The following is a 25935-nucleotide window of genomic DNA, read 5'->3' as shown; positions in this document are numbered from 1 at the left end:
TGAAGCTATCTGAAATGGACACTTCTATTTTGTTTCTGATTAACTTTCAAAGTTCAGTGACTGTACCTAAAAAGCAAAAACAAGCATAAAATCCAACTGGAAGTTTTTGGAGGAAAACGCCTTTTCTCTAGGAAATTTCACCAGTGACTTTTTTATAAGAAAGTGAACATGGTCCATCAATGTATCTAAAGTGATTTCATGACATTTCCTTACTCCAATTCAGGTGATTAGAAATGTCACATGAATAATGCTATTTTATGAAAAAGGAAACCATAGTTTGTGGCAGTGAGGGGCTAGTACAACTGACATAATTTCCGACAAAAACCTAATCTTCTACATTTATGAAGCAATTCCTTTGAATCAAAACCCATGGAAGTAAATCTCTCCATTTAACTGAAAATAAAGATGGCTGTCATGAAACTGCTGAGAGTTCCTTATTATATTCTCAGACTCCAAAATCAGAAAAATTCATTGAATATTGAGCATGATTTCTTCACTGACACTGAGCTCTAATGTCAATTTGCTCCAAAAAATTTTCCTTGATTTTAGGGCTCCTGGCCTTATTCAGTTGATGAAAACTGAGTTAGCATGATGTCATTTGAGGACTCTCCAGTATAAGAAAGTACATAAATGCCTAAAAGAGGAAAAAGAGGATAAGAATTATTGCTATTATGTTGGAATCAAGCATAAGACCAAAATAAAAATAAGCCTATGCAATTCCTTACAATTCTGGACAGTGTTAGGAAGAGGTTAGGGTGTACAGCATTTTATTAATGCCATAGAAGCTTACATTCGTCAGACATCTCTCATTTGAGAAGAGAAGCACCGTATTTTCAGACGCTGGGGAATGAGATTGGTTTGAGATCACTGAATGTTACTGCTGGAAGGAAACTTAGTGATCTCTTAGTTTTTCTTTTTACTGATGAGGAACAAAGGTCCAAAAAGATAAAGAGATTTATTAAAAGCCCTCAGGCTGGTTGGTGGCAGTGATAACAGGACCCAAAGCTTCTGGATGAGCACATGGAGCATTTGGGGAGGGAAATATGCTTTTTCAAGTTCCGACACTTGAACTTTATCTGAACTTCAAAGAATTTTGATTGGACTCTAAAGTGAGTTGCCCATGATGGATTCATGCTCTTTCTTCCTACCCCTTAGAACCTTTGGTTTGTTGTAACTCACCTTTGTGTTGGAATGGGTTGAAAGTCTTTTTGAATCTGGGTTTGACAGATGAATCTGATGAGTTTTGCTGCACAAAAGAAAACCAAGTCATTTAGGCATTCAAAGTATTCTTCTAGGTGCCTGCTTTTTCATTCAAACTCCCTCAGAAATTACAAATACTCATTTTTTTCTTCTGCCAAATGTACATTTACTTTAAAGCAAATGAGCCACCTACCAAGAAAACAAAATCTCATTTTTGTCACCTAATTTGAAAGTGAAACTGGAGAAGGGGTACAAATCCAGAAGATGCAAAGCCCTCACTGACCACTGTTGCCTTCTGAAAAGGGTCAACAATTTACATTAAAAACAGGGAGATAAACCACTGTCAGGCATCTTTACTTTTGGTTTTGGTGTATTTTACTTTTCAGTGTTTTTCTCTCTTTGCCCTTCCAATGAGAAAAACTCTGACTTCCTGCTTCGTAGGGCGGGGAGTGTCCTGTCTTGCTTTACCAACTAAGGTTCGACTTTAATGCAGTCACACATGCTGTTAACTCCCTCCTTTTCTTAAGAGTAGAGAATGATTCATTAGTTTCACATTTTCTGGTTCAAGGGATTTTAGTTCTTCAAGACATAAAATCAAAATCACAGAATATTAGAACTTCTGCTTTGAGTAACTAGTCTAACACTTAATTTTTACATCTTGAGAACATTGAAACCAAAAGGTACTAAGTGACTTTCCTGAGGTCACACAGCCAATTGGTTACTGAGTCAGAAATACAGGGCAGGTCTGCCAGCTCCTGGGGTCGCAGCTTCCTAACCCACAGCCCTCTCCTATGAAATGCAGACGCAGGAAAATTATTTTATAAAAATGTCAGAGGCTAATTTCCTCACTGTTTTTTTTATTTCAAAACGTTATATTATCCCTTGTTAAAAATCTCTAAATATCCATGTAGTTTTTCATGCACTTAAATTGGCTGATTTTTATCACACACAGAAATTTCTGCTTTAGAACCCTTTCTGAAAGGCCCTCCGTGTCTTGCTAAAAGACAAAAGTCTGAGTTAACGTCAAAAATACAAAACCGAGAGGCAAGTACTTTTGATCCTAACTATACTGTTCCTTACATGGATTGCACTTTTGTGGCAAAGAATGAAAACAAGAATCCTTTGTTTCCATACAAACTTGTCAGTTTGTAGACTGAAGAGCTAAAATTGCAAGGGACAAAGTCAGGTACACCAGCATAAGAGAAAATTCATAAAGATCCTTTTATATATTAGAAGTTAATGTAGACTTCCCCCTCTGATTTTCTGGAGAAGGAAAAGGGGTCTGCAGGAGATCTAGACAGGCAGGCAGAGAGAAGGACCCTATTGATTCTAGATATTGGGAGACAAGTCAGACTATAACAAACAACACTGTTGAAATGTATTTGCTCACAAGAGCACCACAGAACCCCATGCCTGAGCATCCTTGAAGCTTTCCACACCTTCGCATCCATTCATCCATTCACTCATTCACTCATTCATTCAACAGCTCTTTAATGAGTATTGACCATGTGCTGGACATCGTGCCAGATACCAGGAATATAACGTGACAGAAACTCAAGGGGTTTACACAAAAGTGGGCTTGCCGTGGGACTGTGTATAAAAGTGCAAAACTGGAACTCCACGAATTGCCTCCACCACTGCAGGAGATGATTACCTTTGATGCTTGATTCCAAAAGCTTAAAGGAGACAACTTGTTGAGTAGCAGCTTTTGCAGCTACAGGGCAAAAAAGAAATAGTGAGGAACTACACATAGGCAATCATACAGAGGCAAATCAAGAACAAAACTGCAGAGTGTAATTGTTATTTAGTAGTAGTATTTCCCAGAAACATTTAATAGACTTTAAGCATGTGGATCTGATGAAAGGATTGCTTTTCCTTTATTTCTTTTCTTTACCCGTAAACAAATCTAGAATGAAACAAAGAGCAACAGTACCAAAAAACATAATAATTCAGATTCTAGACATTAGTAATTGGCAATAGTGGCTAAATCGAAGTTTGTCTTTGAAGTGGAGAGTGTCCTCATCAAGTGAATGGTGCCAACAACAGAATTATTTAGTCCAATCAAGAAGGAGGCAAATTGCTTCTTTGTAAACAGGGGTTTGGAGGCATGTGCACCAATTATGATAATTATAAAATATCCTTATCTTCTTATTAAAACAGAGGCTACATTTTTTAGCTTATTGTCTTTACCTCTCTCTGCAGAATTGCTCAAAGCTTAGAAAAATAATGAAAGAAGTTTAAGGTTTTTTCTATTATCATTTACTTACATTGGTCATCCTTCATTAGGAATTCTATTTAATGTTAGAGGCTATGTAATATTTACTATATAAAATTCTAGAAACATACAAATAGATAGGCCTTTCAGCATATTCTAAGTGAATGAATAAATTAAGTAAAGGAGCAAAAAGGAATTCACCCCTAAGGAAAGTTTTTCTGCTGGTTAATTATGCCAAATCATAATTTAAAAGTAAAAACAAGTTTCCCCTTTTTTTCTACAATGTTCACATTATATGTTGTGGTTAGTTCTCTACAGCTCTATTATCAGCAATGAGTGTTTAGTTTCTTTGTCTCCTGACTGAACCTGCCTTTTGTGAAATTATAGAATTTTATTATGCAGGTACCCATGGTCTAACTTCTTATATATGAATAAGGGCCCTAGAACTGAAGGGGAGGGACTAGATGCCTGGGTTAAAGGAGAAAGAGAGAAATGAATACACATACCTTACTATCCAAGAGCATTCCAAAACATAAGATGAAAAAGCCCTTAAAAAAAGGAATAAGGCACATGTATTATCTTTTCCTTTTCCAGTAAAGAAAGCATTTTTATGTATTACTATTCTATTATATCCCCCAACATTGAAATTATTTCCTTGTCTGTCCCCCTGTTGACTGTGGGTCCTTGAAGGTAAGGATACTGTGTAAACTCCACGATGCCTGGATTAACACAAAGTATGCAAACATTTTTTTTTTGGTTGAACATATAATTAAATTATTGCATGAATAAGGTCTGAAACACACATGGAGCATCATTTTCCCCTTTGTGTCATCCTAAACCCAAAACAAAGAACTTCCATTTGCTTCTATGTCTTAGTCTTTCTTTAGGCATTAAACAAACGTTAACTAAGCGTCTATGATGTCAGCAGTCACTGAAGTCCGACCCCAAGGCCAAGTAGAGGAAGTTGACTATATCAGCATCCTTTCCATCAGGTCCATCCAGCCCTTCTGTAACCCTTGGCAGAGTCTTTCTTGGACCTTGAAATTCTCCTCCCAGGCAGAGGACCCTCAATTGGTGTCTGTTCAGACAGCATGTCACCAAGGGCCCTGGACAGAAGTTCCCTAAACCTGTCACCATTAGGTGTGTGCTCTCCATGACTGCCCTCTGTGCCACCACCTAAATGTACCCTGGTTTGTTGCAGTAGGTGGAGAACCAACTGGATTCAGGAGATACTTACTGAGCACTTACTCTGTGCCAGGCACTGCACTAAGTGCTAAATGATCTCATTTACTCTTCACATTTACTCTAAGATACAGGTAATAATATTATCCCTGTGTACCAAATGAGAGAATTAAGGTATAGAGAAATTAAATAATTTGTTAGCAGTCACACAGTTGGATAGCATGACATATTTGAGCCCAGAGCTATTTAACTCCAGAGCTCAAACATTTAACCACCACTACCCTGAGTCATTGTCCAGAGGAGAACCAGTAAATATTTCTTGAACCAGGACTGAACACTCTCTTCCCGATTCACCAAAACCTAAGGATTGCTTTGCCCACCTACTCCCTGAACACTCTCTGATCATGGCATGTAAAACCCAGCCTTGGCAGCAGAGTTTGGCAAACTTTTTCTGTAAAGAGCCAGAGAGTAAATATTTCAGGTTTTGCAGGTCATCCAGTCTCTTACAACTGCTCAGTTCTGCCTGTGCAAGGAAGACAGCCACAGACCCTATGTAGATGAATGGGCATGGCTGTGTTCCAATAAAACTTTATTTACAAAGACAGTGCTGCCTACAGTTGGCCAGGCCCTGCTTTATGGCACGTTGGGGACTTCCCTTGCACCATTCAGACTCAAAAAGCACTCTGGATTTATTTCCCTTTCCCTGTGTGCTTTAACAGACATCAGCACAAGACAAAGAGGACTGGGTCAACGGCAAGAGAGATGAGAGTTAACTACGTGAACTCTAACAGATTTAAAACCCCGGAATGGATTACTGAAGAAGCCTAATATTCTGCTTCAGTATGAGAATAACTGTTGGGAAGACGGGATCTTTTTTTATTTTATTTTTTTCTATTCACTGTTGCCAGGCAATTTGGGTTATAATAGTCCTGCTAGAGGCAGGGAAATGAGATCGCCCCCAGAGTGGTCTTCCCATCCTCACTTCTCTACATTTATTCCAATTACCCGATGATGTAATAGGTTGTTCTCATCGCTCTTACCTGGGATGCATTGAGTGATGCGAAAATAACATGCCAGGCCAGATTCTGGCTGTCAACCATTGTTCCTATGCCAAACCCCCAGGTGAGCCCTAGCAGGGGGGTCAGAACGAGAAGGCTCCTCCCTATACGGACGACAGTGGCCTTGCTCTCCTGAGTCAGCCTTTCTCCAACAGCGGGCCTCCAGAGCTTCGTGAGAACTAACAGGACCACCACCAAATTCACAGCCACAATAGTCAGGGCAGGACCCGCAAAGGCCAAGAGAGGTTTGCTCCCATCGGACCAGTTAAGCCAACACACATCCTTCCTTTCATAGCCATTGCTGGGTTGTGTGACCGCAATGGTGATGATGGATATAATGAGAGGACACCCATAGCCCAGGCAGAACCCGACAGCCACCAACAAAGGCGTGGCCATGTGGTGGAACACGAGGATAACCCGATAAGCCAGCAGGAAGCCGAGCGTAAGCATCCAAAAGAACAAGGAGAGGTAGAAAAAGTGTGTAAAGAACACTGCAGCTGTGCAGACTCCAGAAGGGTTTGCCGTGGTGTCCACGGAGGTAGCGACAATAAACCAGATGTCTGCGATCAGGAGGCACAGGGCTATGTTCACCATGCAAATGTGACGTGTGTGTGAGGTTTGGCTTTTGTTGACCTGCTTCCAAAACAGAGCTTCGATGGTCAGATATAAGATGAGACTTCCGATGGAGACCCCCAGTCCCACAAAGGTGATCCATTTCACAACGGGAACGATGGGAGGGGGGACAGAGGGTGACATCAGCATGGAGAAGGAGGTCAGGTGAGTACAGCGGCACGTCACAGAGTCTGGAGTTTCATTCACTAGGTGGCAGCCATTATCGTTCCACTGCAAATGGTTGAAATCCCAAAACATACAATGAGGCTGGCTCAGATTTGATTCTATCTTGGAAAAAGTCAGGAAAATTTCATTGATGGAATAGTTTGCGATAACTATGGATATCACGGGCCCATTGACCTGAGCATTTCCATTTTTGGTAGCAGGTAGAATGTTCCCCAGGGTCAAGGAGGTCATGCTGATGATAGTTTCTGGAAGGGGTTCCCGGAATTGGTCTGACCTAATTAATGCATGGCCTCTGATGGGAATGGAGGAGTTTTGGGGGAACATTTCAGTCTGATAGTTATAACCCAAATTGCTTTGATTTGAGGATGCTGGAATCCCTTTCCAGTCAATGAATTCTCGAGAAAATTCCAGAGGCAGAGCTGTCGAAGGGACTAGAACGCTGATATTTTCCAGTGACTCTAGTAACTGGGATCCAGCATTCTTTTCTTTCTGAAGTAACACTGTCCAGTTGGTTACCGAGGCAGAATTAAGGATGTGGTCAGATATACTGATGACATTCTGAAATACAAGGGTGAAAGTCAGGTTGGATTTTGAGTAAACAGGTCAGAGGACTACGGGTGGATAGTCATTAGTCTTAAGCTCAGGAAAATTGCCCAGAGAATTGGCTCAGTTGAGGACCACATTAAAACTCAGCAATGAAATTCAGCTCTGGTGCTCCACGCAGTGGAAGCATTGGGTTAAGAAATGAGGGTCAGGGCTTCCCTGGTGGCGCAGTGGTTGAGAGTCTGCCTGCCGATGCAGGGGACACAGGTTCGTGCCCCGGTCCGGGAAGATCCCACATGTCGTGGAGCGGCTGGGTCGTTGAGCCATGGCCACTGAGCCTGCGAGTCCGGAGCCTGTGCTCCACAACGGGAGAGGCCACAACAGTGACAGGCCCGCGTACCGCAAAAAAAAAAAAAAAAAAAAAAAAGAAATGAGGGTCAGCAGAATCATGTCAGTTCCAGGGTGATCACCCCTGGGTATTCATACTCCGGTTGGGGCTTTGGCATAGAGGAGGAGAATCCTGCAATGGGTGCTGCAGAGTGTGCATTTTCTTCCTTCTGAGATGCCAAACGGGACTGCATGAGTCCTCAGGCTGAGGGTCCAAGAGTGAAACGTTACTTGCAATTGCTTTCCCATATCATGTTTTTCTGCTAATATTAGAAGTTCTAAATTCATGTCATGAATGTTCAAGTTTTAATTCATTTGTATTTATGACTTTTCTTTAATAGAGGAGAATATATAGCAAAAATCCTTAAACACTGGACATGCAACAAGGAAGCATTGAGTTGTTGTGGGTTTTAAGGGTCAGTCTCAGTTTGAGATTCATTTTAAAGGAATTCCCTGGCAATTCAGTGGTTAGGATTCTGTGCTTTCACTGCTGAAGGCCCAGGATCCATCCCTGGTTGGGGAACTAACATCCCTCAAGCAGTAAGGCCAAACAAACAAACAAAAACAATTGCAACAACAAAAACCAGGTTCCTTTTCCAAACGTACCTGGAAGGCAGCGTTTTCTCACCCAGGACCCTCACTCACTCTTACGGGTCTGGTTCCCAGGCATCTGCTGCGGGCGTCTATCCCTCTGGCTGAGTCTTACCCTAACTGAGCCCTCTGTGGCTTCTGGCCCGAATCCCACAGTGAGCTTCTCCTATTGCCCCAGCAACCTCTGCCTTCTTTTTGTTTGTGTTTGCTGCTCTGTTTTTGTCCTTCATCTTATTTTTAGCCTTTTTGTGTCATCTTGTTTTAGTTAGTCTCTTGTAAACAATGCATAGCCAGACTCTAAAAAACAAAACAAATCTGAGCATCTTTGATTCAGGGGGTTTAACTTATTCACACTTAATGTCATCTCTGATGTTATGTTCACCTTATATAGTTAAGCAGGATTGTGGGATTATGTGACATATACATTATATAACCCAATTTTGTAAAATATTATATGCTTTAACATATAAAATGCACACATCCAAAGTGTTTGGAGGGATATTTATTTAACAAATATTTATTGAGTACCTGCTATGTGTCCTTTGTCAATTTTCTAGGCACGGAGGTGACACGCAAAATGTAAGCAGTGGCTATTCTAGGGTGACAAGATTACATATCACTTATTTTTCTTTTTGTTTATTTGCATATCTTATACTGAGCATGTCTCATTTGAGTAATTTTTAAAGTTAATTTTTTTTTTTTTTTTTTTTTTTTTTTTTTTTTTTTTTTTTTTTCTGTACACGGGCCTCTCACTGTTGTGGCCTCCCCCATTGCGGAGCACAGGCTCCGGACGCACAGGCCCAGCGGCCATGGCTCACGGGCCCAGCCTCTCCGCGGCATGTGGGATCTTCCCAGACCGGGGCACGAACCCGTATCCCCTGCATCGGCAGGCGGACTCTCAACCACTGCGCCACCAGGGAAGCCCTAAAGTTAATTTTTAAATATCCAAACTAAATCATGAATTCCCCAGTCGAAAAAATGGAGTTCTTAAAATATATTAAATATCATATACTAAAGTCAGAGCTTATGGCCACGGGAAGGAACAACTGCCGACTCAATATTAAATATTAAAAACTTGGCACTGTGTCATTCAGAGCAGAGGCTCACGCCTTCCCCTCAGCCAGATGCTGTCCAGGCAGTCTGCCTGGAGGCAGCTCCCTCTCACATTGAACTCACATAATTGATCCCGGAGGTTGCTTATACACTGCTGAGGAAGCAGTGAAGCTCACGTCAAGACTGTTACATGGCTCTTTGGTCCTTTTCAATGGCACCCCATCAACTGGGGCTTCTGCCATTCCTCCTGCAAGATTGAGCATTTAAAGTGAGCCATTCAAGCTCAGGCAGACCTTACCTCCATTGTCGAACTGGACACATTGAAGTGTCGTCCTAGGGACAGGGATGAGATATTGCCCAGAATTGACACCACAGAAGCCAGATTCCCGGCTGTGGTTGATAGGTTTTGCTGAATGACCACTGAAAGATTCTGCACCAAGGAAGACACGGTTGCCTCAGTGGCGTTGCTGGCCATCACACTGAAATTCTAGGAATAGAAATGGTTATGTTCTAGAAAACAATGAAATGCTTGTGCTTCATCAGACTTAAATCAGATTTCATGGCCACGAATAACCAGAATTTGTATGGTGCATTATAACGTAGGATAATCATATAACAATAATAACAACAATATAATGGTTGTCATTCAGTGTTTTTTATTTTCCATACAGTGTGCTAAATGTTTTACTGGGGATTCACTGATTTCATCTTTATACTACCCTTTAAAGGAGGTACCATGATCATTTTCATTTTATGATTAAGGAAACTGAAACTTGAAGAGATTCACTAAGAAGCACTTTTATATAAATTGTTACCCTGATGATACAGAACCTGATGTTCAGTGAGATTCAGTGACTTTCCAAACAGTACCCAGCTAGGAAGTGGAAAGGTAGGGTCTACTTGGCACTAAATCCTATGTTATATCCATTATACTATGCTGAGAAATCCCTAGAGAGGATTTAGAGGGACATACAGGGAGATTTTGCTACACTTGGTCACTGGATTTGGGGTTTTACTTCTTCCTTGAGGCTCCCATCTGCTTCCAGGACACTGAGCTAATTTGGAAGGCAGCCGAGAGGGATATTCTCTTTGTTGAAAGCACATCAACCCAGGATCCCAGATCCCCCCTGTTTTCCTTTTTTATTCTTCTCAGCTGACAGAGCTGTTTTCTGCCTAGGGTGCCTGGGATCTGACTGTCCTTACACCCTGGGGTGACCTAGTCCCAGCTACGATTCATGTCCAGAAACTGGGCCAAAGAAGGCAAGAACAAGGATAAACCTCAGAAGACATCTGCTCCAATCTCCCTCCCCAGTTTACAGATGAGAAAACTGAGGTCCAGAAAGAGAGCCGTAAACCTTCCACAGTCCCTTGGTGAATATCGTGGGGTTCTCTGCTTCCAAAGCAGGGTCTCTGGCTGGGACTGAAGTTCTCCTCACTATGAACTATTTGCAGGACAGTGTCTGTGAACTGGTCTTGGAGTTCGTCTTCCGTGACTTGAGTTTTAACTCCTCACCGTTTGCTTCCATCTTCTTTCCATCTACTACGTCTTAAGTACTTGAAACTTCCTAAGAGAGCATCATGTGGAGGTCATAGCACTGGACTGGAAATCAAGGGACCACGTTTCTAGTTCAACACTACTGTGACCAGAGGGGCCACTAGCCCCTCAGTCTCCCCTTTTCTGATCTACAGAAGGAAGTTGGTGAGGCACGTGGCCCTGGAGAGCCACTGGAGTTCTATCATTCTATATGGCTGACTCAGTCCCTGCCCCGCTTTCTGGCAAATGTAGTAAGGTTATAGCTTCTGACTGATACCTTCACTTGGATCTTTGATTCCCAGGCTTTCAGAGGCCAGCTTACTTGCTGTTCTGCCATCTTCAGCTCTCTTCAGCATCGATTCACACCTCTGCAGCACCCTCCCCCCAAAACCACCCAATCTTACATTTCTGAGGTTCTCGGCTGCTACCTAGACTCACGACTCACGTCTACACTCCCTGGGTTTCCCAGGGTCTGATGTCACTGACTTCTGACCAATGAGACAAATGGATACATTTTACCTTCCACCATGAGCCATGCTCACTGGGAGACACCCACTGTGAAACTCAAAACCAGGGCAAATCTTCAAGGTGGAAATGCTTTTTTTACCTTCTTCAGTTCTTCCAGCTCAGAGAGCACACATGTCTCCCTGAGGACATGCCACCCAGAGGGTTGGCACCTGGCCGTGATGCTTCCAGAGTAGCCGCTGCTACAGGGAAGAGTATACTCATCATTCTTAGACCCAAATCCAAAGAATATGCTGTTACACTGGGCTGGAAAAGAATGGAAACAAAGAAGAAAAATGTCTCAATATTTTGACACTCTCTATAAACTATAAAGCAGTACTTTTTAAGTCATGTTTTCAGACAAAACCCAGGCAAAACTCAGGAGTAGGAGAAGTTTGTCTTTGATGCCCAGCTTCACGCCATCAGCCCCTTTTCCCCTTTCCTGATGTGCTACCCTCCCCAAGGCTGGCCCCCTTTCCCTCCAGGTGTCTGATCTATGCCAACAATCTGAATTTAACGGGCTATCAAATAGTTAACTATTCGGTGAAAATAAGACAGGGTGTGATCCTTCCCAGGAAATATTTTCACTCTTTAAGAGAATGCTAGAAAACCAGAAAATCTTCAAGACACTATGGGACAAAGCAGTCATGATAGGGTTAAAAGATAGGCAGTTGCCATTTGGGGATGACATGTCCTACTTTGTGCCCCTTTAAAGGCTTCTCACATGGTGATCAGCCACTAGTTCCTCTTGCAACTGGCCCTTCATAATATATTCTTACCACGTGAGGACTGCGAAGAGGAAGCCTTGAAAGGAAGAACCACAAGGGCTATGAATTTTGTTTCTTTTCCCCGCTGCTGTGTCTTAAGTGCCTAATCACTTTGGATACCTAGTAAATATTTGTTGAATAAATGTTGAAAGGGGCACAAATCTTGGTAAGAGAGGTTTAAAACTGAATGTAAAGAATTTTTTAAACATCTGAGGAAAAGAAGTAGGGTGTGTATGTCTATGTATATCTGTGTGTGTTTGTGTGTCTGGGTGTATGTGAATGACCTGGAAAAAATGCTTTCTTTCCTGGGTCCCTTGGATTATGATTTAGGAATTTCATCAGCCCCAGGGCTCTTCCAGCATGTATACCAGGAAACTATTGCTGAATCATTTCCATCAGTGCCTGCAGTGAATCAGTCTTGTGTGATGTTTACACTAAGAATTGGAGCTCAGCTGACGCATGAGCAAGAGCCTGAAATAGTGAGCTGAAAGTGAGTTTCATCCTGGTTGGGAGGAGAAACAGCTACTTGTTTCTACTAAAATTCAGTCTTAGAACAATTCTGTGTCAGGAACATCTCCAAAATATAATACAATCTACTAATTAGGCTCCCCTAATCTACTTCCCTACAGAGGACGGGAATCCAGTGTTACCTTTTCCGAACACTCTGAAAGAGTTGTCTTCTAGTGGAAAAAGCTGATGCAGGCCTGTCTTAGCCTTCTTAGCCGCCTGCCCAATGCCTGACAGCAGTTCAGATGTGTTGCTGGAACCAACAACTTCATACCCAGCAATGATGCTTCCATTTCTACAATGATGACGTGGAAAGAAAAATGAGATTCATTCATTCAGTCACTCAAGGCTTATTCTGTGTGGGGATGGCATTGGGTCCGTGGGAATAGATCAAACAGATTTGGTCTTTGCCTTCTTGGAGCTTATGTGCCAGTGGAGAAGGCAAGGCAAATAAGAAACAAATAACCACCAAATATACATATATATATATATATATATATATATAATTCCAAGTTTTGTTAAGTGTTATGAGAGACAAGTTCAGGGATAGAGTTACAGATGTAGAAAACAAACTTATGGTTACCAGAGGGTAAGGTGGGGGGAGGGAGAAATTGGGAGATTGGGATGGACATATACACACTCCTATATATAAAATAGATAACTAATAAGGACCTACTGTACAGCACAGGGAACTCTACCTAATACTTTATAATGGCCTATATGGGGAAAGAATCTAAAAAAGGGTGGATATATGTATATGTATAACTGATTCACTTTGCTGTACACCTGAAACTAAGACAACGCTGTAAATCAACAACACACCAATAAAACTTTTAAAATAAAATAAAGGTTTCTTCATGTAGATCTTTAAAAATATATATATCAAGTAGACGTGAGGCCCACTTTAAATAAGACTGGTCAGGAAAGGCTTCTCTGTGCAGAGGAACTTTGAAGCTGAGACCTGAAGGATGAAAAGAAACAGCCAGTGATGCAAAGAGAATTGGTACAGCATGGCCAGCACCTGAGAAGGACTGGAGGCAAGAAAATGCCTGTGAGTCTGACAAACTTCAAGGCTAACGTGACTAAAATTCAATGAGCAGGTGAGAGATGGATAGGAGATGACCCTCGAGAGGTACCCAGGAGCCAGATGGAGCAGTGTGAATTTGAGTCTGAATTTCATCTTTTATTAAAAGGTTTTATTCTTTTTGAAAAGGCATGGCATGATCAGATTTATAGTTTAAGATCATCACTCTGGCTGCTGTGTAGAAAATAGGTGAAGGCAGGAAGCAGAGAAGCAGGAAAACTAGTTAGGAAGGAGAGGGTGGTGCCCTGAACTGATTGAGTAGCAGTGTGTGGGGGGAGAAAGTGAACTGGTCAGTTTCAGGTTGTATTTGAAGACAGAGCCAGAAGACTTGCTAACTGAGCAGATTTTGGGTGTGGGAGAAAGAAACCAGGCAAGAACGACCCCAAGGAATTGAAAAACAAATTGTAGTATATTCATACAATGGACTATTACTGGGCAATAAAAAGGAAGGAGTCACTGATACTCAAAAAGCCAAGGATGAGTCTCAAAGGCCTTAGGCTGAGTGAAAGAAGCCAGGCACACACAAAAAACTATACAGTAGATGATTCCATTTAGGTAAAGTTCTAGCATAAATAAAACCAGCCTGTGGTGAAAGAAATAAGATCAGTGGTTATTTCTGGTAGGGAGGTAGGAATGTGCATGGAGATTGGCTGGAAAGGGGCACAAGGGAACTTTGGGGATAATGGAAATGGTCTGTCTTGATAGGAGGTGGCGTGTATTAGTATTTGTCAAAGCTAATAAAGCTGTACAATTAAGTTTTGAGCATATCACTGTATGTAAATTATACTTCAATAATTAAGTATAATTTATTGTAAAATAAATTAAGACAGGATACCTCTAAGATTTGGGTCTGTGCAATTAGAAGAACAGCATCTCTGGAAATGAGATGGGGAAGGCAGTGGGAGAAGGAGTTGAAAGCTTATGACGGGGGGGAGTTGGAGGACTCCCATTTTGGACATGTTACATTTGACATGCCTACTAGAAAATCACCTGGAGATGTTAATAGGCATTGGATATTGGAGTCCAGAGTTTAGGGGAGAGGCTGAGGTCAAGTAATAAATTTAGAACCCATCTGTATACAGATGGTTTTTGGAGTTATGAAAGCAAGTGGGATAACGTGGATTAATTTAATCCTGCAACTCCATGAGGGTTAGGGTTAGGGTTATTCTCACTTTATAGATAAGAGAACTGAGTCTTAAAGAAGTTGGGTCAAGTCATTAATGATTAATTGATGGATATGAACCTCTGGCTCTCTAAAGCTCAAATTCTTAATCACTACATTGAACTAACATTGAACTACAATGAACTCACAATAAATAAACCCAAATACCCTTTTAGGCTGTGATGATCACAATGTCTTCTCATTGATATGGCCCTTCTATAGTCTTTGAAAAGTGTTTTTCTATTATTTCATTTTATGTAATGAGGTTAAATCAAATTCCACAGGTATTAACAGTCCTGTTTGACAGATAAATAAATTGAGACTGTGAGAGACTAAGATTTACTTTAGATCATGTATGTAAAGAGTAAAACCAAAATAGTTTTATTTTATAGACTTATGTCTACTTTTACTGTGATTTTGTCTACAAATTATTGGAGACAGTTTGTAAGATATATATAGATAGATAGATAGATAGATATGATGGGATATAAATTAGAAATATAAATAGAAAACCAGGACCAAGGAAAAGAAACATGTGAATATTGAATACAAAACTGTTGATTGAGTTTCAATGCTGTCTATGAATTCAATGACAGCAAAGTCAAAAACAGAAGTTAGATTAATTATATAGACCTTGATATAAGAAAAAAGAAGCAGTGTTTTTCCTAGCACTGAATTTTAAAGAATATTATACATGTGAGCCTTTTTATAAGTACATGAGAGGGCTTAAAGGATAATGTCCAGGACAGTATATTTATAGCAAAAGTTACTGAAAATTTCCTTTAGCTATTCTTTAGCTGTGAAAAAAGTATATAAGAAGTTAAGTTCTCTGACCTCTAAGTCACTTCCTCTATCAAGCAGACTATAAATAGCTGGTAATCAATACACACACGGGTAACTAACCAAATAACTTTTGAATTGAAGTATAAACAAAAGGCTAATTTACTAAATATCTCTTTATTTGCTGTAGACAATGACTACTGGGCTTTGAACTATGGTGCATCCATGATATCTACACAAAAATATAATATTCTACCCAAGGAGCCCCTTCTGGCCCCCAGTTATACAACATCACACCCTCTGTGTTAATGGAAGGAGAAAACCCATCCCTCCTCAACCCACAACCTTTGTCACCACCACTCGCCCCTTCCCATGCATGCACACCACGTCCTCCTGCTTCCTTCCAAGCCATGCGGGTTTCCAATTCTAGTTTCTGATCCATAGCTTCGAGAATGCCATTTAATATTTATATTCGCAAAGGCATTTAAATGAGAATATAGGCTTTCTTCTTAAGATTTTTTAAAGCACCACAGACTTTTATCCAGTTTTAGTAAGAATTCTACTTCAAAAAGCAGTTGACTGGGCTTCCCTGGTGGCGCAGTGGTTGAGGGTCCGCCTGCCGGTGCAGGGGATGTGGGTTCATGCCCCGGTCCGGGAGGGTCTCGCACGCCGCTGAGCGGCTGGGCCCGTGAGCCATGGCCACTGAGCCTGCGCCTCCAGAGCCTGTGCTCCGCAATGGGAGAGGCCACAGCAGTGAGAGGCCCGCGTACCGCAAAAAAAAAAAAAAAATGCAGTTGACTTATTTTCTGTCAAGGTCACTTGGAAACAGGATGAGGCATCCTGCAGGACGGGTGCATGATTCCAGGTATGCCTTTCTAAGACCATTGTATTACTTACCGAAATTGGGTGACTTGAACTGACTCAAAACCTTGGATACTTCTGTATGCTTCTTTAAGCTTTACAAAGAGAGCAAAGAGCAATATGTTGATCTTTGTCCCCACACAAGCAAGACATTTCAGCAAAAAATGGTCGCAGACAATAAATAACCAACGGAAGCACCAAGAAAAGAAAAGAGGTAAGGCGAGAGGTAGTTGCACGTTATAGAAATACATTTAAAATGATAGCAGAGAATGTACGCACACACGCCTGCGCACACACATATAATTTAATTTTGAGGTTGCTAATAAAGAATGTAGAACCAACTGCTTAGGCTAGAGGATGGGTCGGGTGCCAGATAATGTAATAAATTCATCCAAAATCTATTTTCTTCTTCCCCTAAATAAGCTATTGATTTCAATAGATGCTTAAACTGAATCTACCTGTGAAGTGTTTGTGCATGTCTTCAGTTAGAACCACATCTAAACCACCATCCTAGGTAGAGGTAGTTTTATGTGACTTCATTATGAAGTCCAAAATTTTGGTCAGTAACCCTCTTTAAGGAACAAATCCCAAATGTTAACAATTGAGCTTAGATCATGAAAACTTTCTTTTGACAAATAAAAATCAGAAAATAATCAAGAAGGCTTGATTCACTTATCTTGTTATGAGAATAATGTGTAACTTTGCAGCTGAAGACTTACAAAGAATGAAGATAATGGGAACTTTTATTCTCAAAATAGTGACATTATCTGCAGCCACAGATTCAATATCAGACCTGAGAATAAAGATCCTTAGTACTTAAAAAAAAAAAAGAAAAAAGAAAATAATCAAGATGGCTTGGTTTAATATTACCCTAACAAATGAGCAAAACTAAACACTAAAGAAATGGGAAGAAGTCAATTGCTTAACGCTCCTTGGAAGAAAATGTTCAAAGTAGATCACTTGTGGGCAGAGTGATTAACTGTTATGTAATAACTCATTGAAAATGAATAATTAAGAATATGTGTTAAATAAATATGTTGAATTGGAAACATCTGAACTTACGTTTAGGCAACGATTTCTTTTGTAATAAGTAGAAGGTGCTTACTTGACTTTCAATTCCAGTGGTATATTTGGAGTATATAGCAGAAGATGAATCCAAAAGGTCTTTTGTAAATGTTTCATTAATCTTGAAAGTACCCCAAACCTCTATGGAAAATAAAAAGAAATTTACAGAGATAACAATTACTCACTTGATATATTATAGCTTAAAATTACAGAAGTCTAATTCAACCCATCTATTTGACAGTGGTACTTCAACTCCTTTTTTTCTTCTTTTTTTTGTCAATTTCTTTTTATGATGAATGTTCACCTAAGGTAATATAGGAAGCATCAATAAAACCAGAATTTTCTTTTGTGGATTTGGAACATAATGGGAAAGTGCGATCATCAAGATGACCTTATAAGCAGGTAAATGAGTAGCCACTCACATGTGGTTATAAAAGGCAGTCACTTATCCCAGTCTAGGCCCTGAGCATAAACGTTGTCCCTATTTAAAAATTAAAAAAAAAAATCACTACTTGCTAACTCCAACTTACCCCTTGCTTACCCATCACTGGTGCTTTTCTCCTCTGGGACAGGTTATTCCCCACCTCTGGATGGACAAGTCCTGTGTATCTTTCATTCAGGACTTAGTTAAATGCACCTCTTTAGCAAGACCTTCCCTGGACCCCAGATGAAGAGTCTTCCTCTCCTTTAAATTCTTACAGTACTTTATCCATACCTCCCTTCCAGCCTCTTCACCTACACATCCATCTGTGAACACACCTCATGTATGTCTGTCCCCACTCTGCTTTGGGAAGCTCCTTGTCAGTGTAATCCCTGTCTGATCCATCTTTGTATCCCCCAAAGATGGATCAGACTTGGACCACTTTTCAAAGTGTAGGCTTTCATCAAAATTTGTTGAAGAGATCACATTGTCTTCTTTCATGTGTTAACAGCCTGGCCTCCCCAAGTAGCTTGCTAATTGATCATGGTGACCTCCCAGAATTTGCCCCAGATCTGGGTATAAAGATGGTGTTTAATAAATACGTGTTACTTGAGGCGGGAAGGATTAGGAGTCTGGGATTAGCAGATGCAAACTATTATATACAGGATGGATAATCAACAGGTCCTACTGCATAGCACAGGGAACTGTATTCAATATCCTTTGATAACCCATAATGGAAAAGAATATGAAAAAGTATAGATAGATAGATAGATAGATGTATATAAAACTGAGTCACTTTTCTGTACAGCAGAAATTAAACACAACATTATAAATCAACTATACTTCAATCAAATTTTTAAAATAAATAAACAAATAAGTGTTACCTTAACCTGAACTGCTGTGGTTCTGGAAAAGGGACCCAGGGAGACCCAGGAAAGCTGGGCTATTTCAGGTCCTCCTTCACTCTTTGCTCCACTCTACCAAAATCTGGAGCTTCAAGATAACTGGACTAGTCTTTGGGGATGTTTCTTAAAGTCCTTCAAGCTGTTGGAGCCCTCGTCATCTGGCTCACCCCATCATCCACTGAACATCAACCTAAGTCAGCAGTAGCTCCCTCAGCGTCCACTGGTTCCTAAACTAGACTTTCAACTTTTGTTTGGTTTTGGCAATTTGGCAACATATTTGTTGGCAATTTACAGAATATCTTTCATTATAATCACTAGGTAACCATCCCTGCTTGCACACCTCTAAATTTTTATTTTCTGGAAATTGATGTAGGCCAAAGAAGTAAACAGAAGGTGGGAAGAAAAACGTTATTTAGTCAAGCTGTTCCCCTACTTGGAATTTCAGGGAATCTCCCTAAGTCTCAGAAGAATTGTAGAATTGTCGAGGTGAGCTGGATGTACCTCCAGGTTGAACTGGCGCCCAAACATCAGCTCGCGTTTCTGAATTTTCTGCACTTACGAAGCTCTCACTGTGTCCAGCCAAGCCTAGCAGGGTACGTCATCATTGCCCTTCCAACTCCCTGTAAACACTGGCTCTTCTCTGGGAGGCAGAGAGAAACACTGGGGCACAGACCAAGTGGTCCTTCTCTCTCTGTCACATGTGGAGGTAGGAGGGGCCCCAGCTCCCCTCTTGGTATCCTTACACACTTACTTGTTCTCTCACAGAAATGGACACTCTGGGTGAGGTTGTTGAGATGACAATCACAGCTCTGGAGAGATCCCTCCGTGTGAAGGTAGCATTTCTGGGGATCAAGGCACGAGGGAGAAAACCAGGAGTAGCCGTCGTCACAGGCACAGCGCAGGACCCTGTTCTGGATGCCACAGTCTGCACAAGAAACAGAGCTTGGTCTCACGGGACCTGGTTAATAAATTGGCTATGGCTGAGTTCTCACCTTTGGTTCTGATATAGAATCTGAACCAAAAGCTAGAGATATTTCTCTCCAAAAGCTATAAGGATGAAAACAAGACAGAAACAAGTATGTTTAAGGTTAAGGAAACGTCCCACTCAATAGATACTGAGATTGGATCAGAAACCCAGCTAACATAACAATCAAATGTCTGGGGCTAGCATCTAAAAGAAGGATGTGTGCCCAGTCGGTACCACTTACATGGAGAAAGAAGCAGAAGAGGATATGTCGAGAGTTAAATATGAGAGTTATTTAAAGGGTTCCAGATGGTATTTGTCCACTGTCTTATCGGAGGCTCCCATCCACCTAGCATCACTCCCCCAAAGTCCCTGTTAGCAATATGGCAAAGGCAGAGAGACCTGTATAGTGAGAGTCATGATGAAAAATTTTATTAAGCAATCCTGTATGCTTGTATTGGACCTAAAACTCCCACTAAGAAACCTTTCCTTTTCAGTAGACCAAAAAAAAAAAAAAAAAAATGGGGCAAAGTCACCACATACGGTTGTGAAAATATGCACAATGGTGTGCAGTAAATGGTTCTCAAACTTGATCATGCATCAGACTCTTTGGGGAGGGGTCTCATCCCAAAGTTTATGATTCAGTAAGTCTGGAATGGAGCCAGGGATCTGCATTTCTTTTAAGTTCCCTGATGCTGCTGCTACTATCGGTCTGGGTACCACACTCTGAGAAACCTTACTTTAGATAAATCATTTAACTTCTCCTAACCCCACTGTGGTGGTCATTAGTGTTGTTGGCCAGATATTTTTTACAAGCATTTATTCTTTTCAGCCACAGATACTGGGGGGATGATTGATTCCCCAGCATAACCTAACCTCTCCTGACTCACACACCACCTTCCCCATTTCCACTCCCAGTTACCAGAGACTGACTCACACGTGGTGGCCTTTGCTCTGATAATCTTCACCGACCCAGGTAGAAAAAAAGGGTAAGGCTCCAAAAGCTTCAGAAAGTTCTTCACATCTCTTTTCTCCTTGGAATCTCGATAGGCTACCTGAAGCAGCAGCTCGTACTCCTGGATTGGACCTAGAGAGAAAGAGAGACAGTCAAAGGCTTCTTTTCTCAGGCTGGGAGGGAGATATTGCAGAGCAAATGACCTCAGAGCACTTGTCAGATTCAGCCTGAGGATCACGGACATGGCTTGGTCACTTCCATTCATCCAGACATGGACTAAAAATGAGCATCTCGAGCAAAGCATCAGATGGTCCACAGGTGCCTAAGACACCTCTCTCCTCTGACTTCTGCCAGGCCAGCTGCTCTGCGCTCTCTGACCCACCCAAGCATCGCCCTCCTGACTTTACATACTTCTCAGGTCACATCCAGAGTTAAGTTTCAGGGTCAAGACTGAAGGGAGAAGAGGTGAGAAAGTCCTGGTCACTCTCCCCTCCTCCTCCCCCAGCTCTGGTCTCCTGAACGTATCTCTGATATAAAACCCCCAGTCCCCTCTTTCCTCTCCAAAGAGCCCTTCCTTCTCCTGTACAAATGTTCCACTAATTCGCTGAATTTGATACTGAGATGAAATGCACGAGTAAAACCAAACCAAACCTTACTTGAGCCTTGATGCATCCTCACCTCCACCTTATCGTTTCTGAGAAGTACCTTTTGTTTCCCTAAGAAGAGACCATTAGGTGTTTTGGGCTGGGAGAGAAGAGGAATCCCACCCAGAATTCACTTAGGCACATTCACATGAAACTCTGTATGAAGTTCCATGGGGGTCTCAAGGTCCTCCCAAGGTCCTCTGTGGACCCCAGGTTAAGAATGTGAAGGGCCTCAGAGAAAAAGAGGCAAAAGGTGAACATCCTTTTTTCCTGGGTCTCATTTTGTTATCATCGGCAGTGAAACCTCTTAGAATCCCTTAGATCTCTCAGGACGGGACCATGCTTTCTACAGGCACAGGTGAGATGGGGAGCTTCTATGAGACTGTCCCATTTCTTAAGGGTCCGGAGGAGCTGGGAGATTTATAGGGAAGAAAAGCAGCTGCATCAATCCCTAGGCTTCTCAGAAGGAAATCCAGAAGCTGCAGCATGTCCCAGGACATTTACAGGAGACCCCTGCCTGCTGTAGTTGCCACCAACTCACCCTTCCCCGCATCTCCTTAAGGCCGGAAACTCTGTCCCGGCCTTGGGAATTACTCCAAGGGATGTAAGCTAAGGGGATATCCACTCCTGTGGCCCAAGCAGGTAATAGGTGGGGAAGGGGGGAAAGATTAATGACTCTGGTCCTGGAGCCAGACTGACTGGGCGTTGAATCCTGCCCCACCTACCCACCGGCCTTGTCAGTTTCACTATCTGTAAAATAAAGATGGCGATTGTACCTAACTCAGAGGATCTCTGTGAGGATTTAATTCATCTAACACACTTAGAATAGTGCCTGGCACTGGTAACAGTTTAATATATACTTGTGCTTTTACCTTTCCATGGCATTCCAAGTTGAAGTTCTGGTTTCATTTTCCCAAAGAATTGTAGCTTTGCTACAATGTGGTAAGGTCTATGGCCCTATTAGCACATCGTTGGATGGCAGATTCATGGCACCGTAAAAAGGCTTTTGAGGACTGACCCAGGCTTGAAACATCAGATCCGCAAATCAAATTTCAGACCACAACTCATTCCTAGACTGAAGTCTGTGCCATTCGTTACATTATTGGGATCAAGATGAAGAAGGAAAGGAAGAGTATGGAGCAGCTACTGGCTGGTTATGGGACAGGATACTATGCCTTTATTATATTATTTCATCCTCACAAGGAATTACTATAATTATCGTTTTACAGATTTGAGGTATTTAACGATGTGCCACAGATCATAAAACCCATCAGAAGCACTCCTGGGATTTGAGCCCTGCTCTCTGGGCTCCCGTGTGTGCTGTACCATGCTATCTGAGGGAGTCTCACCTAGAGGCTTTTTCTTATTCAAAATGAGTTCTTGCTTTGTTTTGATGCCATCATCACTCTGTTAAGAGGAAAAAAAAAGAAAGAAGAATTACAGCGAGACTTGGTCATATTGTATTTCATAAGGCCTTGTTGGATTTCCCAGATAAACTGAAATCATGGATCTAAAACGCAAGCCAGGGATGGTGGGGGAGGGGGGCAGAAAAGGACATCGCTGAGGCACCTTTTGAGCACAAACCTGAAGGAAGCAGGAAAGTGAGGATCCCTGAGAAAGAACTTCCCAGGAGGAGGGAAGAACAGGTGCAAAGGCCCTGGGATAAGACTATGCCTGGCACGTGAAGGCCAGAGTAGCTAAGTGGAGTCGGGGAGGCAGGGCAGGAAGTGACGTCAGAGAGTATCTCTGGGGAGGCAGATCCTGGAGCTCCTTCTGGGCTGTGGCAAGGGCTTAGCTTTTGCTTGAGTGGGATGGGAGCCCGCTGGAGAGTTCTGAACAGAGGAAAGATGTGTTCTACTCCACTTTTTAGAAGGCTCAATCCTGCGGCCGTGTTGGGAATAGACAAGCACCGAAGCAATGAGAGCGTTTCAGGAGCTATCGAAGTAATATAGGCGAGAGATGATGAAGGTGTGGATCAGGATGGTAGCCATGGAGTTGGTGAGAAGTGTTTGGAGTCTGGATATATTTTAAAGAGAAAACCAGAAAAAAAAGATCTAATGGTTTAGACATGGATTATGAGAAGTGTCAAGCATAATAATAAGTTTTCTGCCTAAGCAGCTGGAGAGACAGTGATACCACTTGCTGAGATGGGCAAGGAGAAGCAGGTTTGGTGAGAAAAAACCGAGAGTTTAATTTTGGACATACTAAGTTGAGGGGATATTGGCACCCAACTGGAGATACCAAGTAGGTAGTAGATAGGTGAGTGTGGCGTTCGGGGGACAGGTGTGAGAAGGAGACACAGATTTTGGAGTCATTGGCATGCAGAGAACATTAAAACCATGACCCCAGTTGAAAGCATCAAGAAAGTGAGTAGAGTGTGGAGAAAAAGGGACCCTCCTACACTGTTGGTGGGAATGTAAATTGGTGCAGGCACTATGGAGAGCAGTATGGAGGTTCCTTAAAAAAACTAAAAATAGTGTTGCCATATGATCCTGCAATCCCACTCCTGGGCATATATCCAGAGAAAACTCTAATCTGAAAAGATACATACACCCCAATGTTCACAGCAGCACTATTTACAATAGCCAAGACATGGAAACTACCTAAGTGTCCATTGACGGATGAATGGATAAAGAAGACGTGGCATAAATGTGGAATATTACTCAGGCATATAAAAGAATGAAATAATGCCATTTGCAGCAACATGGATAGACCTAGAGATTATCATACTAAGGGAAGTGTGTCAGAAAGAGAAGGACAAATATCATATGATATCACTTATATGGGGAATCTAAAACAATGATACAAACAAACTTACTTACAAAACAGAGACAGACTCACAGACTTAGGGAACAGACTTATGGTCACCAGAGGGGACAGGGGCGGGGGGGAGGTATAAATTAGGAGTTTGGGATTAACAGATACACACTACTATGTATAAAACAGATAAACAACAAGGACCTACTGTATAGCACAGGGAACTATACTCAAAGTCTTATAATAACCTATAATGGAAAGGAATCTGAAAAAGAATATGTATATGTATACATATATATATGTACAACTGAATCACTTTGCTGTATACCTGAAGCTAACACAACATTGTAAATTAACTATGTAAACTAAACTAAAATATGTAAATTATTACTTCAATTAAAAAAAAGGTTATTGGAAAAAAAAAAAGAAAGTGAGTATAGGTAGGAAAGAGGCCAAGGACTGCTAATGTCGATCTATATGCTTTTTCTCCATCAAAGAGGCCATAGGAGAGGATGCGCTGAGTTAGAAAAGATCTCCAGTGTGGCTTAGTCCAAGATCCTGGTTTTTGCAGTCAGGTCATCTAAGCTCCAAGAGATGAAATGACTCACCCAAGGCCACACAGCTAATGCTGGTAATGTTGAGACAAGAACCCACCACTTCTGATGCCAAGTCTATGAAATTTTGTCATTGCGGTTGCCTAGAGAGTGACTGCCGCTCAAAGTGCCAGAATGACAGAGGGGAAGTGGTAGAGAAGAAAACAGGATGTACACAAACTCACCCCCAGGAAACCATTCCAGCCCTCGGTGATCATGAAGAAGGAGAAGAGCCCGAGCGTAGGAACTCTCATCTTCCCCTGGCCCCTCCTGCTTCTGGATAGGACAAGAACAGCTGGAGTCACAGTCTGTGACTAGACGTGTGCGCCATGCAAGGCTGAGGCACAAAAACAAGTCATTCAAGACAAAAATTTTAAATGCACACAGGGGTAAAGCCTAGCTGGGCTCATCAGAAGCCCTGAGCATTTGGTTATTTTTTTCCACTGGAGACATCACTTCCACTCCCACTGCAGAGCTAGTGAATTTTTCTCTTTGCAAACCTACTGGAAAATTTCTCCAGAACTCTCTTCTAAGTTTAAGTTTGATCTAACTGATCACATTTGACTCAACACAGGCTATTTTAAAATCATGGCTTGCTTAACTTTGTAGCTGGGTGCATTTAACATCCAGCCTTTTATGTTTCACTGAGGTTTTCTTTTCATCTCAGTAAAGACAAGCATTCAAATAACCAAGGACCCTAGAACCATTAATATAAAGATAGACTCTGAGTATTTCAGCATAAAAATAATAGTGAACCAATCCAGCAACTTTCCTTCTTCATAGTTCATGTAATTAGCAACCAACTGTGCTCAAGTTCATGGGTATCTTTGAATAATTTAGACAACACTCAGCCCATAGTCATGGTCACAAGATTTAATCATTTACACACAGGTTATTTGGTGGCAATGAAAAAAATCACGAGTTAGAACTGTTCTGTTCAATGTAGTAGCCACTAGCCACATGTGACAGTCTAATTTTAATTAGAATAATTTTCATTTTAATTAGAATAAAATGAAATGAAAAACAATTTCTCAGTCATACTAGCCACATTTCAAGTGCTCAATAACCACGTGTGGCTAGTGGTTACCATGTTAGGCAGTATAGACACAGAACACTTCCGTCATTGCCAAAAGTTTTATTGGGCATGGAATATTATTCAGCCTTTAAAAAGAAAAAAAATTCTGTTACATGCTATAAACATGGATGAACCTTAAGGGCATTATGTTAGATGACATAAGCCAATCACAAAATGGCAAGAACTATATGATTCCACTTATATGAGGATCTAAAGACGTCAGACTCATAGAAATAGACAGAAGAAAGCGGTTGCCAGGGGCTGGGAGGAGGGGTTAGAGGTGAGTTGTTATTCAGTGGGTATAGAGTTTCAATTTTGCCAAAAGGAAAA

General features: G+C 41.5%; 1 protein-coding gene across 1 annotated transcript; it reads right to left on the bottom strand.

Annotated features, from left to right (window-relative positions):
- Positions 1-560: 560 nt before the first annotated feature.
- Positions 561-24838, bottom strand: ADGRF1 (adhesion G protein-coupled receptor F1). Its single transcript, XM_060110629.1, has 14 exons — positions 24716-24838; positions 22530-22587; positions 20519-20668; positions 19369-19542; positions 17332-17432; positions 16263-16321; positions 12483-12634; positions 11169-11332; positions 9326-9514; positions 5638-7011; positions 3922-3963; positions 2855-2914; positions 1180-1246; positions 561-634 (listed from the first exon to the last, which is right to left on the bottom strand). Exons 1-14 carry the CDS (start codon positions 24782-24784, stop codon positions 561-563), a joined length of 2733 nt encoding a protein of 910 aa, XP_059966612.1. The 5' UTR covers positions 24785-24838.
- Positions 24839-25935: the final 1097 nt, after the last annotated feature.

This window comes from Mesoplodon densirostris, chromosome 10 (assembly GCF_025265405.1).
Source record: "Mesoplodon densirostris isolate mMesDen1 chromosome 10, mMesDen1 primary haplotype, whole genome shotgun sequence".
NCBI lineage: Eukaryota > Metazoa > Chordata > Mammalia > Artiodactyla > Ziphiidae > Mesoplodon > Mesoplodon densirostris.
This window is presented reverse-complemented; position numbering and strand designations above follow the sequence as displayed.

Coding starts and splice junctions, on each gene's coding strand:
- ADGRF1 (XM_060110629.1), bottom strand. CDS start 24,784: ATGAGAGTTCCTACGCTCGGGCTCTTCTCCTTCTTCATGATCACCGAG. Junction 17,433..19,368: donor CCATTTCTGTGAGAGAACAA/GTAAGTGTGTAA, acceptor TATTTTCCATAG/AGGTTTGGGGTACTTTCAAG. Junction 9,515..11,168: donor AGCTGGAAGAACTGAAGAAG/GTAAAAAAAGCA, acceptor TTCTATTCCTAG/AATTTCAGTGTGATGGCCAG.